The sequence below is a fragment of the Paramisgurnus dabryanus genome, chromosome 8 (assembly GCF_030506205.2).
Source record: "Paramisgurnus dabryanus chromosome 8, PD_genome_1.1, whole genome shotgun sequence".
Lineage (NCBI taxonomy): Eukaryota > Metazoa > Chordata > Actinopteri > Cypriniformes > Cobitidae > Paramisgurnus > Paramisgurnus dabryanus.
Window position 1 is genome coordinate 34,727,737 of NC_133344.1, and position 14,638 is coordinate 34,742,374.

Consider the following 14,638-nt stretch of genomic DNA (forward strand, 5'->3'; position numbering starts at 1 on the left):
TTTGGGGGATTATTTCATATTTCATTATTTTTTACTTTACTGAATAGCTTAATTGGTAGCCTATGTCTACTATATCTACTTTATCACTGTTACAACGGTTACACAAGTCAAGTTCAAAATATAAATACAAGTATATACACTAAATGAAACAAATGTGTTATTTGACCAATTTTAAAGTTTTTCTACATTTCCCTCCTGGAATCCACCTTTAAATCCTACCCCCTGTTGGGATCAGGATAATCCAGTTTTTTTGGATCAAAGTTATCCAAATCCTACTGACAAGTTTTGAACAACACAAACTGAAGGTTTGATCCAGATTTAAACTAGGATTGGATTCTGTGATCTGATCTGATTTCAGATTCCTTCTTTCCCTTTTGAACAACCCATTTTCAAGATTTGATCCAATCCAATAACCGAAATCCGATCAGTTTACCTTTGAACAACTGGCCCTATTTTATGAAAATTTCTTTATTCTACTTTCAGGTTTACATGTACATTGTCTACTTGCAGTTCGTTTATAAAAACTACTTGAGCTTGGCTAACATGCATTTCTAACAGCCAAGGTCTTCTTATACAACAAATACATTTAAATGCAACATATTAGATTTTATTTAGGAAATTTTAAAGTATTCAAAACACTCCGTGGTGATATTGACCCACCAACTATAGTAGTTTAATGGAAACTATGGGCTACAAAGCATTATTTTGTAAGTCGATTAAAGTCATTGGTGGGTTAAATCCACGCACGCGACACATACTGCCAGCTGATACTGCACTGACTGACTGCAGAAGTCCGCTCCATATAGCCCGATCCCGTGCGCTTTAACACATCGTTATCATCCTCTTTATAAACGAAGACATGACGAATGTGGAGTTCAGGGTAATACAAGGTAAACATCAAGGGCTATTTATCCATAAACATCGCGGCATTGAATTTAATTAGCATCTCTTGTATGACATCAACCAGCTAACATCAGTTAGCTGCATTTACTCATTCAAACACTACGTAAATAACAGCTGATATTTAACTATTGAGACTTTAAAACAACATCTTTACCTGTCGCTTATGGAGGTTTGTGGGTTATTATCTCGTAGCATCTTTAAACAGACGACTTGTCACAACTGTAAACATTCGTTAGCTTGTTAGCTAGCTGACGAGTAATAACAGTGAAAAGTTTTTCATAATGCAATTTTACGTAGACTTGCCAGCTATTGCTAATGTTTGTATGACAAGATTTACCTCAGTAAGTTATTTGTCTCGTTACACGTTATTATTATTATTATTTAGAGATGTATATTTTTATTGATGTATGCATTTTTGTATAATGTATCAATTGTTTTTGTTAAGTGACAGTTAACCTCACTGGAAATATGTTAAAAAACGACTGCTTTATTATTTCTAATGCTATTTACAGTAATTATTTTTACACAGAAGTCTTGTGTTACTACGATATATCGCTGTCATCGATAGTGAAACTAAAACATGTCATATTCATTTCCATAGTATCTTCAGTAGTTACCCAAATATAATTATGGTGCATCATTATTAAACTGATATTGCTATTGTTTAAGTCTAAAATAAACATGCAAACATGGCAGTAACTACTAGAAGTCCCGTAGTTGCATTGGTAACAAATGATGGCAATAAATACAGCTCTAGGTTTTAAAATTCAGCTTGTGTATTCTTCTTTAAAGAGTATATTGTCTGTTGTATTTCATAGAAAAGTATGCTTGACGTGGGAAAGTGGCCAGTGTTTGCTCTCCTGCCCCCAGAAGAGCTACGGCTCATCCGTCAAGCCTGTGTGTTTGGCAATGCTGCCAGTGAAGCCATCTACGTTACAGTCAACGATGAGGTATGAATGCTAAACATGACCATTGAAACATTAATCTGCATCTACAGATAAACACATTAAGGTGAATCATTCCATCTGGAAAATAATAATCTTGTTTTAGTAGAGGTCTTGTTTCTCACACACCCACATAGTAAAGTGTTAAAGACAATGACAGAGTGATCTTGGGCTGCTAAGCAGATAGAATGATGCTATATATAGGTTTGTAATACTAACTCAGGCTTTGTTTGCGTTAGAAGAGCTCTTGTGCAGTGCATGCTCACCTTCTATTTAAGTTGTTTTCTTCGAGTGGTTTATAGAAATTGTAGTTTATTTACACACCCTCACATTGTTCTAAACATATTATGGGAAGATAAACTTCTGTAGAACTGCAAAAGCTAATTGAATAGTCAATACGTAAGGAATAAAGTAGAGGCGGCAGGTTGTTATCATATATTACAGTTTAAATGTCATGAACTACAGTCATGGCCAAAAGTGTTGGCACCCTTGGTAAATATGAGCAAAGAAAGCTATAAAAAATAATCTACAATGGTTTCCTTTTAAAGGGGACCTATCATGAAAATCTGACTTTTTTCCATGTTAAAGTGCTATAATTGGGTCCCCAGTGCTTCTATCAACCTAGAAAATGTAAAAAGATCAACCCGGCAACTTAGTTTTCTTAAACTATTCTTTGCAAGTATGTGAAAAAATAGGTCATTGAAATTTGGCTCCCCTTGTGATGTCAGAATGGGATAATACCGCCCCTTAATCAGCACTATCCAACCACGGCACTGCCATTTAGTGCAGAGATCAGCTCATTTGCATTTTAAAGGACACACCCTAAATGGCAAATTTTTGCTCACACCTACAAAGTGACAATTTCAACATGTTATAATAAATTATTTATATGGTATTTTGAGCTAAAACTTCACATATGTAGTCTGGGGACACCAAAGACTTATTTTACTTTAAAATGAGAAATGCCTATTTGGGTGATTTTCACAAAATCCAGACTTAGGTGTCCAGCATCAGATTTGCACATATGAAATTAAGGTCTGAAATTACTATAACCGTTATTTTTAGAGGATTTAAAAAATATATTTTTTTAGATTATCATTATCAAAAATTATCATACTGCAACATGATATTACATTAAATATATGCATTTATAAACTCATGTTTCTGTAATGAGAACTAAAAAGTTGTCTAAGTACTATGACAAACAAAATTGTAACTTTTATTTGAAGAGAAAAAAATAAAAGCTGCTTACCTGGTAGCCATCTTGAGTGTCACAGTCAATTATGTCCCTTCCAACAACTTGCTTTTTTAAATGTTAGTTCCTTGAGGGTTTAAATAATGATTGAAAATTGTTGTGGAGGATGCTGAGAAAATTGGTCTCGGACACATTTATATTCCTTATTATTGTCTCTACATTTACCAATGATCACCAAATACCACATTTCTTTACTGTAAATGTTAGTATAACATGCACTGAAGCGTTTAATTTTTTTGATTTTTTTAATTATAAATTTTCCATGTCAAAGAACCCAAATCCAGTCATGGACACGTTGCGGTAATGAAATTTTTCCTCTTAAATGTTGAAAAAACAACAAATTTGGTTTGTATGATGTCATTTGAAATCAGGTGCAAAATAGTTCATGAAGAGATGTTTGTAACTTCTTATTTTGATAGCATTTTCTTTGTATTTACTTTTTTTTTATCAAAATGTTTCATGACACCTCATAAATCTAATCTCGCGAGAATCACCCATTTAAGCTGAATACACACTGGACACAATTTTTGGCACCCATTTATTCGATCCTCATTGCCACTTCCATTTGCAAGGATGACCGAGGATAAGTCTTGTATTAAAATGTCTGATGAGGTTGAAGAATTCATGGCAGATGATCTGAGATGATTTCTCAGACCCTTCATATGTTGTTGCTCTCTCCTCTTGAGTCTTTTTCTGTACCTGCACCTGGTTCAGGTCAGGGAACTGGGATGGCTGTGGCAGAACCTTAATGTTGTTCTCACGCTCAGTGACCCATTTTTTGTTGATTTTGATGTTTGTTTTAAACCAATGTCTTCAAGAAAGATTGAATCATGACCCATTATAAGATTTCTAGCAAGTCAGGTTTTGAATTTAATATCTGTTGATATTATCCATGAAGCCATGTATCTAAATAAGATGTCCAGGACCTCTGTTACAAATTAGTTCAAAACAATTAAGGTCCTGTGGTATATTTAACTGTAGATATAAAGCACTTTTTAATTCCTGTGTGCACCAAACCAATCTTGTGTTCCTGCTGCCAAAAAACTCTTTTATGTTTCAAATTGGCGGCAGAACCCAGTCGTGTTTACAGTTTCAGTTCAGTAAATAAATATACTGGAGTTTGTTTTTGCATGTGAGCAGAGGATTTCTTAAATTGTATCCCAAACAACTTGTGGTTATGAAAGTGCTGTTTTTCTTTTTTATTATTTTTTTAAAGCTTTCTGACCCCAAGATTCAACTGCTTTCTGAAGTTCTCCATCTGTGATCCTTGGAGAGTCTTTGTCCACTCAAATTATTTTCCTTGCTGAGCATTAAGATGATATAGACACACGTCCTCTTTTAGCCAGATTTGTAATATCTCCAGTGGATTATTTCCCTGGTTGTGGAAATAGATGTTTTTATGGTTTAAAGATAGGGCTGTGCAAAAAAATCTCCTGCGATTCACCATCACCTGCTTTCAGATGGAGCGGCATTTACTACACAGAACCGTAGTTCACAGAGAAGCTAGGCAAAATCGCATGGAATATCGGAGTCGATGTTCCTCGATTATGAACGTGATTTTGCCTAGCTTCTCTGTGAAATACAGCTCTGTGTAGTAAATGCCGCTCTATCTAAAAGCAGGTGATGGCGATTTACTACTTATCAAGGAACCAGGTTCACTTAGAAGACACACATGAGAATCGCAGGCGATTTTTTTGCACAGCCCTATTTAAAGGAAAACAACACCGTTTTTTAATATTTGACTATGTTCTTACCTCAACTTAGACAAATTAATACATACCTATCTTTTTTCAGTGCATGCACTTTTAATCTTTGTACAGCGCATCGTGAATTTGTTAGCATTTAGCCAAGCCCCATTCATTCCTTAGGATCCAAACATGGAATGAATTTAAAAGCGACCAAACACACCATGTTTTCGCTAAAGACTGAAGTATGGTGGCACAAAATAAAACATTTGTTTGGAGCCGTAGGAATGAATGGGGCTAGGCTAAATACTAACACATGCATTTAGCGCTGTACAAATATTAAAAGTGCACGCATTGAAAAAGATAGGTATGTATTAATTTAAAAACTGTGTTGTTTTCCTTTAACCTCTTTCTTAAAGCCACTTTGTATTTTGAGTAGCTCAACAATCTTTTGCTGCACATCAGAACTATAGTCTTTGGTTTTATCCACTGTGATGAATCATTATGGGGACTTGGGGTTTGTGTTACTTAATATTTATTCTCTTGTGAAACAGGAAGCCATGATTGGACAACATGGTTTGCTAAGAAAATGTTTATATTTTACTCATAATTTCTAGGCGTGCCAATAATTGTGTCCAGTGTATTAGAGAAAAAAAATTATTCATAATGTAATCCCCCCCACCACCACTTTCAATTGTTTTACTTTAATGAAACTTTTAGTGATTTATTTATTTTTAATCATCAATTAAAGCTTCATAAAAGTAACATTGTAGATCCTTTTTATAGCTTTCTTTGCTCATATTTACCAAGGGTGCCAAAACTTTTGGCCATGCCTGTTTTTGGTTTAATCATTTATAAATATAAAACCGGATATGTTATCAAAAGACATATTTATATTTAATTTTGTGTAAACGGGACTTGTCAAAATGATTTGCATCATCCAGGTTAAACTCAAGTGTTTTTTTTAAAACACAAGCTTTATTTCACACATTGTTGCTTTGTGTGTCAGAATATAATTGTAATGCCGCAAGGCGGTTCAAAACGAGCATTAGTGTAAACTCTCTTCTTTTGTGGTGAAGCAACAATTTGAGGATCTAGCTGGGCAAGTTGAAATATGAAATAATTTTAGCTGTCAGTGTGTTGGCATAGCTTTTCACCTGCGTTTGTGTGCACCTGGAGGCTGGGAATGGCAAGCAATATTAGTTATTAATTGATATTTGGTCATATGTGCATCTCTTTATATTTGTTTTTATACACAAATGGCTGTGTGCAGTATTACATTTTGAATTTGCATTCATCATATGATATGCCATATGAGTTGTAAAATGTTGTCAGATGTTCAACCCTTCTGATCGCTGTAAATCTGGCTTCAGGTGTTTGCACTGGGGACAAACTGCTATGGCTGCCTGGGACTTGGAGACACACAGAGCACCATTGAACCCAGGCGGATCGACGTCTTATGTGGCAAAAAAATCATCTCTTTGAGCTACGGCACAGGACCGCATATAGTCATCACCACTGCAGGTTTGAGTGGCTGTCTTCTTCTGGAGCGAATTGTTTCCTATTAAGTATATGAAATGTATTGGTATTTTGTTTCTGCAAATCCAGTCCAGAAAAGAGATTGAAAAGAGACTGAAGTGTGAAATAGGCCCCTATACCCTTAGTCACCATTCCCTACATAAGTTAAACTAATATACATTAATATACATCCCTACATTAGTTAAACTAATAAGTGAATAAAAAAGGGAGTGAATTCGGACACTAAGTAGCGGGAGTGCGTTTATGCATTTGGCAGATGCTTTTATCCAAAGCGACTTACAGGCATTATACATGTCCATTTGCGCCACTAACCCAATGCTCTACCTATGAGCTATACAGGAACGCATTTGGGATGCACCTCCCAGTGAAGGGGTAGGGGCTAGCCATTGAGCATGTTATTGTAGTGCATTATGGGATTGAGCATGTGCACTCGATAATGTCCACTATCATTTGGACACCTCTACATTTAAGCTGTCCCCTTAAATAGTGTACTAGTATTAGGGTGTAGGGAGCTATTTCAGACACAGACAAAATTTACATTCCTGTGCAGTTTCCCCAGACAGGGTTTTGATTAAACTAGAACTAGGTTTTAGTTTTTTACAAACATACCTTATGAAAAAAGAATACAGGTGTGCATCTTGAAACAAAACAATGGCACTGATGTATGTAAGGATATGTCGGTGCAACTTAAAAAGTTGTTTTTAAGACACCTCAAATATGCATTATAGATTGGGACTAGTCCCGGAAACCTCCCCTCCAAGTTTATAATTGATCTTAATAATTTTTAAAGTTGGTTAATTGGTTCACATTCTTTAGAATCAGTATAAAACTAATATATTATAAGAATATTGCTATTTAGATTAGAAAACGTTTACTTACCACTCATGTGTTTATGAAATGTTTATGATTTTAATGGGATTGCCACAGGAAAGGTTTTTGTTAAACTAACATGTCTTGATTTGACCCTGTATCACATTTACTAAATGCACTAAAAGCATTTAAATGTTTTACACAAACACTGCTATTGTAAACCATAAAAGGTTTAATTTGACATGGCGAATTACTGGTGCTACATTTTATAATCAAAAATTGTCCTTCATGTTAGACTCTTAAGATATTTTAGGCCCTATATACGCATAATATTAAGATGTTATTGGTCAATCCAAATACTGTATTATTGTGGAGCCATTAAACACTAACATGTGTAAACACTTTCGACCACTTGTGTATAACCAAAATAATTCCTAAATTTGTTAGTCTCTCCAGCCGCTTAAACTTGGCTGTACAAAGATGCTAATAGAGGATGTTTTTTCCATATCTGTAGATGGAGAGGTTTATGCCTGGGGTCACAATGGCTACAGTCAGCTAGGAAACGGCACCACCAATCACGGTCTGACCCCTGCCCTGGTGTCCACCAACCTTATCAACAAGAGAGTAACAGAGGTGGCCTGCGGTTCTCACCATACCATAGCACTCACCACTGATGGAGAGGTACACTGATACCCCATTACACTGATGCAATGAGTTACATTTAAATCAAAGCAACATGAGGAAATAATACTTTTACAGGCATATTTACAGGGCGCATACAATATAAATTACCTTGAATTAAATGCCAAGCTTCTGTAAAATGTATATTGTTGTTTTAAATGTCCAATTGCTTAAAAGTCCCATTTTTCCTGATCCCATTTGTCAAACTTTGATTAGCATGTAATGTTGCAGTTAGAGCATAAATAAATGATAAAGTTCAATGCCAAGCGAAATATATTTTTTTATAGAATTTCTCTTTCAAAGTCTACAGCGAACGGCCGGTTTGGACTACAGCCTTCTACTTCCCCGTTGATTAACTTTAAAATATATTTTTTTTTTTTTACTAACCTCCGCCAATAGGAATACGTCAATCGCCAGCTAAGCTCAAACGGCTCTGCTAAGCTGTTGTTGAATCACAACACGCTAAACAAACTACACAATCAGAACTCGTTACGTATTTCTGATGGAGGGACTTCATAGAACGAGGAAGACATCAGCCCATTTTTTGGAAGGTGAAAGCTGCGGTATACAGATATATTTAAGTAAATTGTGTGAAAAATAATGCGTTTTTTTTACACACAAAACATGAACATGTTATAATGCGCACTGTAAACGCAATCATAGCTTCAAGAATAGGAAAAACGGGACTTTAATTAAATGGATATGCACATCTGGGAAGGAAATATATGTCTGGGCAATGCATTTCCAATGAAAACCAGAATCAGGCTTCCTGGAAACACCAAAACATTTACAGCATTTGTGTTGCCAGGTTTACGAAAATTTCAATAAGGACATAGAAACATTTCCAAGCACAGAGATATATGATTGAAATAGAAGAGCAGATGTGACTTTTTACACGGCTGGCTGACCTCCAACACTGAAGAACCCTTGAGGCACTGATTCTGAGGAACTGATGTACCTAATTTTTGTCTGGCTTTTGCCCAGGGTTCCCAATGAAAACATTAAGTCATTAAAAAGGCACGCTGTCCCTTACATAAAAATATATATGGTGTATATATATAAAATATTGTTGTTTAATTAGGCTTGAACAATTTTGCTAAGAAGAACATCTAAAGACATGTGGTTGTGCGAAACTGTTTAATTGTATTCATGTTGTAGAGTAATGTTATACAAAGTCAGGCAAAGAAATGCATTTAAAATAAGTTCACTAAGCAAATATAAACAAGTATGGCATATTTTCCACACATGTGACCCCGTTTGTAAAATGAATAGATTAGGGACATCAAGACAAAGTTTGATATTAATCATTAGTTTTAATCTTTGAGATGAACGTGACATGACGCGAAAGATATCAATGTTATATTTTCACAGAATGATTTTTACATTATGTAAGATGATTTTATAATGATTTTAGACGACTGAGTTACATTTTAAAACAAAAGTGAAGTCATCAAAAAATGAAATGGAAGTATGTGAATTGGTGTATGTAAAAAAAAAAATGGTAATGTTTCTGCCTTGTCTCAAGGCTGTGGAGAAATGGGAGTGCGTATGCAATTTGTCATGCATTTCCTTTAAAGGGGACAGAGAATGAAAAACCATTTTTACCTTGTCTTTGTTGAATAATGGTTGTACTGTTCTCTTTATATGTTTTGCTATCCAAGCGTTGATATAAATAAACAGCCAGCCAAACTCTGTTCAAGAGCCAGGAAATGAGCGCCTTGCTCCTTTAATAATCCACTATGCAGTTACAGGGCAAACTCACAGGTCAATGAACCGAGTAAAACTGTAAATAAAATGAAAGAAATAACAAAAACCTATTAATATTCAAAATAACATTATACTCCTCAAAAGTATAGCAATCAGAATCTATACACATGGATTATTATCTTAAATTAGACAAGTGGCTAATTTAGCACGCTAGCTCAGATCAGCAACATAGACATCTCCAATTATAAACTGATTAAACTAAAAATACATAAAATGTTATGTGCCAGAGAGATAAATTATTCAAAATAGACTTACAACCGGTGCTTCTGTAGCATTTTGAAGAAGGATTAACTTGGATGCAACTCAAACATACACTCAATGTGCACTACACAATGCTTACTGCTTCCTGATTACCCAACATGCCGCGCTCACATAGACTTGTCAAAATAAAAGTCCTCATATACAAAATTACACATAAGCAGCAAATAAAGGTAAATGAAATATGAAAAGCATATTAAACATTAAACAAAGATTAGATAAGTATAAATGCAATGTCCATCATAAATTATACACAGCCTCTGACAGAGGCAGAACACTCCCCGCCTGGCATTATTAATGCCAATGTAACAGTCCTTGTTTCTGCTTAGTCATCTTTGGCTAGCAGTAAGACCACTTCAGAAATAGGTCTTAAGAATGTTTTCACATTACCATTTTCAGATATCTTGACTTCTACCTTGCGGACCTTTCCATCACTGCTCGGGAAGACAGACATGATTAAGCCTAAAGGCCAGTTATTCCTTGGCAACTGAGTTTGCTTCAACAGCACAACATCTCCAGCTCGCATGTTCCGGTGAGCCTCATGCCACTTGCGTCGAGGTTGGAGTGTACTAATGTATTCTTTTCGCCATCGGCTCCAGAACTCATTAGCCAGTGCTTGTACTCGTTTCCATTGGCATTTCAGGAGGTCTTTTTCAGTGTAGTTCTCATTTGGGGCAGATACTCCTGGTTTCTGTGTTAAAAGCATTGCTGGAGTGAGCACACATGGAGCATTGGGATCTGATGAAACAGGAACCAGAGGTCTAGCATTTATGATTGCTGATACTTCTGTTAACAAAGTGCAAAGTACCTCATGAGTCAAGTGAGTATGTTTGTCCTGCAATAGCATGCCATCTAGAATCCTGCGGGTTACGCCGATCATGCGTTCCCATGCTCCTCCCATATGGGAGGCATGTGGAGGATTGAATTCCCATGTACAGCCATTCTCATGAAGATATTTCAGAAGACTGGTCTCATCCTCCTTTGTTGGGTGCATGCCTAGTTCTTGGCTAGCTCCAATGAAGTTGGTTCCTCGGTCTGATCTGAGCTGTTTAGCTGGCCCTCTGACTGCGAAAAACCTCCGCAAAGCATTGATGCAACTGGCAGAGGTCATAGATTCTATAACCTCAATGTGGACTGCCCGTATGCTCATACACGTAAAGAGTATGGCCCACCTTTTGTTCTCTGCCACACCACCCCTGGTGCGTCTAGTGACCACTTGCCATGGACCGAAAACGTCCAACCCCACGTACGTAAATGGAGGAGACATACTAAGACGTTCAGGTGGGAGGTCCGCCATCTTTTGGACTTCTAACTTTCCTCTGAGTCTGCGGCATGTCACACAAAAGTGAAGGATGGAGTTTATCAATCTTTTTGCTCCGACAATCCACAAGCCAGCCGATCTAATCGCTCCTTCTGTTAATTGTCGTCCTTGATGGTGCACTTTGGAGTGGTAGTAACTCACTAGCAGTTTGGCGATGTGGCTTTGTTTTGAGAGGATGACTGGATTCTTTACTTCAGCCTCAAGAGAAGCATGCCTCAGACGTCCTCCAACCCTCAAAAGACCATCATCAATGTAGGGGTCAAGATTCCGCAGTACACTTAAATGTGGAACTGGTTCGTTCCTCTGCAGAGCAGCGTACTCTTCTGGATACACATCTTTCTGGACATGTAGGAGTATTAGTCTCTTTGCTGCTGACTGCTCTTCAAGTGTGCATACTTTATTGCACTGATGCCATCCTTTGCATGTATGAGCTGTGCTGATGGAACTGGACGTGTAAGAGCGCACTTGGTGAATAAGGAAGGAAACAGCTTTTAACAAAGACTCCCAGGTAGAAAAGCGCTGAAACCGCTCTGAGAAGACGCTTTTGTCAATCCGAGTAGCAAAGCTGGTTACATGAGGTCTAACTTCAGTGTCCGTTTCAGGATCCACCTGTTCAAAAAACACACGCTCTTGAGCTTGAGGAAGTTTGTAGAGGAAGCTGGGTCCTGTGAACCATATAGTGCTGCTGAGCTTTGACACAACTACAGATCTTGTTGCTAGATCAGCAGGATTCTGGTCTGTGGGTACATAATTCCACTGATCTGGTGTGGTTGACTGACGTATCCGCTGAACACGATTGTGCACGTAAACAAAGAAGCGTCTGGACTCGTTGCAGATATAGCCCAAAACTACCTTGCTATCACAATAGAATCTCACAGCATTTGGCTTGTGGTCCAGCTCGTCGAGAATGTGTTCAGCCATCTCTACAGCCAGCACTGCTCCACACAACTCCAGGCGAGGGATAGTTGGCTCAGAACGTGGTGACAGCTTGGCCTTGCTCATCACAAAACCCACTTTGACCTCACCTTCATCAGTCAGAGCTCGAAGGTAAGCCACTGCCCCTATGGCCCAGTTCGAGGCATCTGAAAAGATACACAACTCAGTGTATGGAATGTTAGAAAGTGAATGGTGTAGGTATGTACGTGTAATGTGAAGGTCACTCAGCTTTTGAAGTGAGGTTTTCCATTCTTCCCACTTTTTTCTTTTTCCTGCAGGAAGGACGGTGTCCCAGTCCTGCACATCTTTAGCCAGTTCACGTACCAGTGCTCTTCCCTGGATCGTCACTGGTGCCACTAACCCCAACGGATCAAAAAGGCTGTTCACTGTGGAGAGCACCCCTCGATGAGTGTAGGGCTGATCATTAGTCGCGGCTTTGAAGGTGAATGTATCTGTTTTTATGTCCCAATACAGACCCAGACTTCTTTGGGTGGGCCAGCATTCACTTTCAAAACTGAGATCTTGGAGACCAGAAGCCAGATCTTCAGGTGGGAATGCTTGCATGACCTCAACCTTGTTTGAGGATATCTTATGGAGCTTGAGATTCGATTTAGAAAGTGATTCTTGAGTGCGCTTGAGCAGGTCGATTGCATCGATTTCCGTGGGAAAGGACATGAGTCCGTCGTCCACGTAAAAATGTCTGTTGACAAAGTGTGAAGTGTCAGGTCCATACTCTTGTTCACCCTGCTGTGCAGCTAACCTCAGACCATATATGGCCACTGCCGGTGAAGGGCTGTTCCCGAAAACGTGCACTCTCATTCGGTATTCTACCACTTCCTTGCTCAAGTCATTGTCTTTGTACCAGAAGAATCTTAAATAGTTCCTGTGCTCTTCCTTCACCAGGAAACCATAGAACATTTGTTGGATATCTGCCATGATTGCAACAAGATCTTTCCTGAACCGCAGAAGCACACCCAGTAGAGAATTGTTCAGGTCAGGGCCAGAGAGGAGCACACTGTTCAGAGAAATACCTTGGTGGTGAGCGCTGGAATCGAATACGACCCGTATCTGTCCCGGTTTTTGCGGATGGTATACTCCAAAGATGGGTAAGTACCAACATTCTTCTTCTTTATGGACAGGTGGTGCCCTTTCTGCATGATGGTTCTGAAAGAGTTTTTCCATGAAGGCAGAAAACTGCTCCCTCATCTCAGGATTTCTATCCAATGTGCGTCGCAAAGATCTTAGGCGAGACAATGCTTGGTCACGGTTATTTGGGAGTAATGGACGCGGTGACCTGAATGGCAAAGGAGCGATCCAGTTTTTCTCTTTGTCTTGGTGAAACTCTGTTTGCATAATCTCCAAGAAGTTTTCATCCTCAAAGGACATGGCATGTTTGTTATCATTTTTGGTTTTCTCAAACACATTGAGTCCAAGTTTGTCCTCAGCTTGCTGAGGTACATGACTGTATGAATGGGGAAAAACAACAGACTTGCGCTCCCCGCCATGGCACAATTTCTCTTTTACTTTGACGTGGCTTTGGCATGGAGTGAGAAGAGAGGGGCGTCCATTTTCCAAGATGTTAGTTTTAAAAACATTCACCATTGGCATATGGGCTTTGTCGAGGCAAACATCACCTATAATAACCCAGCCCAAGTCCAGGCGTTGTGCAAAGGGTGCCTTTTGCGGTCCGTTGATTTGTTGTCTCACTTTGTGTACACGGATCATATCTCTTCCTAGCAATATCAGGATCTGAGCATTGGGGTCTAGCTTTGGGATAAACTGTGCCACAGGTTTTAAGTGAGGATGAGCAAGGGCGACCTCTGGTGTGGGAATTTCAGCTCTGCTGCTCATTATCTCGTTACACTCAATCAGTGGTGGGAGATCAAGACATGTCTTACCATCCAGTGTCTCTATTTGGAAGCCGACTGCTTTTCTTCCAGACATTTCTGTGGAGCCAGCACATGTTCTTAGCAAATAAGGAAAGGGGTCACCCTGGATCCCGAAAAGCTGAAAGAACTCTCCTTTAGCCAACGAGCGGTTGCTCTGGTCATCAATAATGACGTACATCAGGATTGCTCGTTCCCGTTGCTCTTGAGGAAATACACGCACCAGACAAATTTTCGCGCAGGATCGCATTTGAACATTTTCTCCACAAACTTCAGTACACCTTGAAGTTACCTCTGTTGTAACGTTGTCCTGTCGTGTTGTATGCAGTTCTTGCTTTGCAGGTGTGGAGAAAGGCAGAGCTGGGTCAGGATGCATGGCAGTACAATGCTTATCAGAATCACATTCTATACATTTTAGGCTCACAAGGCAGTCTCTTGCCATATGACTTGGAGAGCAACACCTGAAGCATCTTCTGTGTTCTTTCAGAAGATTCTTGCGTTCAGTTAACATCCTTTTCCTAAACACTCTACATTTTGACAGAGGATGCGGTTTGTTATGGAGAGGGCAGCTCTTTGTCAGGTCTCTCTTACTTGTCTCCTTCACATTTGCAGAGTCTTCTTCAGGTTCTGCGGATACATCCGTTTTGTGCACT

At 38.5% G+C, this 14,638-nt stretch overlaps 1 protein-coding gene across 2 annotated transcripts in view; it reads left to right on the forward strand.

Annotated features, from left to right (window-relative positions):
• The first annotated feature begins 739 nt into the window (after positions 1 to 739).
• The window catches only part of rcbtb2 (regulator of chromosome condensation (RCC1) and BTB (POZ) domain containing protein 2), a 31,826-nt gene continuing 17,927 nt past the window's right edge, over positions 740 to 14,638 (forward strand). For both annotated transcript variants that reach the window (XM_065281644.1, XM_065281645.2), the window contains exons 1-4: positions 740 to 890; positions 1,722 to 1,853; positions 6,161 to 6,311; positions 7,651 to 7,817. In XM_065281644.1, the coding sequence (XP_065137716.1) occupies positions 1,728 to 1,853; positions 6,161 to 6,311; positions 7,651 to 7,817 (444 nt within the window). In that variant the 5' untranslated portion in view covers positions 740 to 890; positions 1,722 to 1,727. The remainder of the gene's footprint in view (positions 891 to 1,721; positions 1,854 to 6,160; positions 6,312 to 7,650; positions 7,818 to 14,638) is intronic.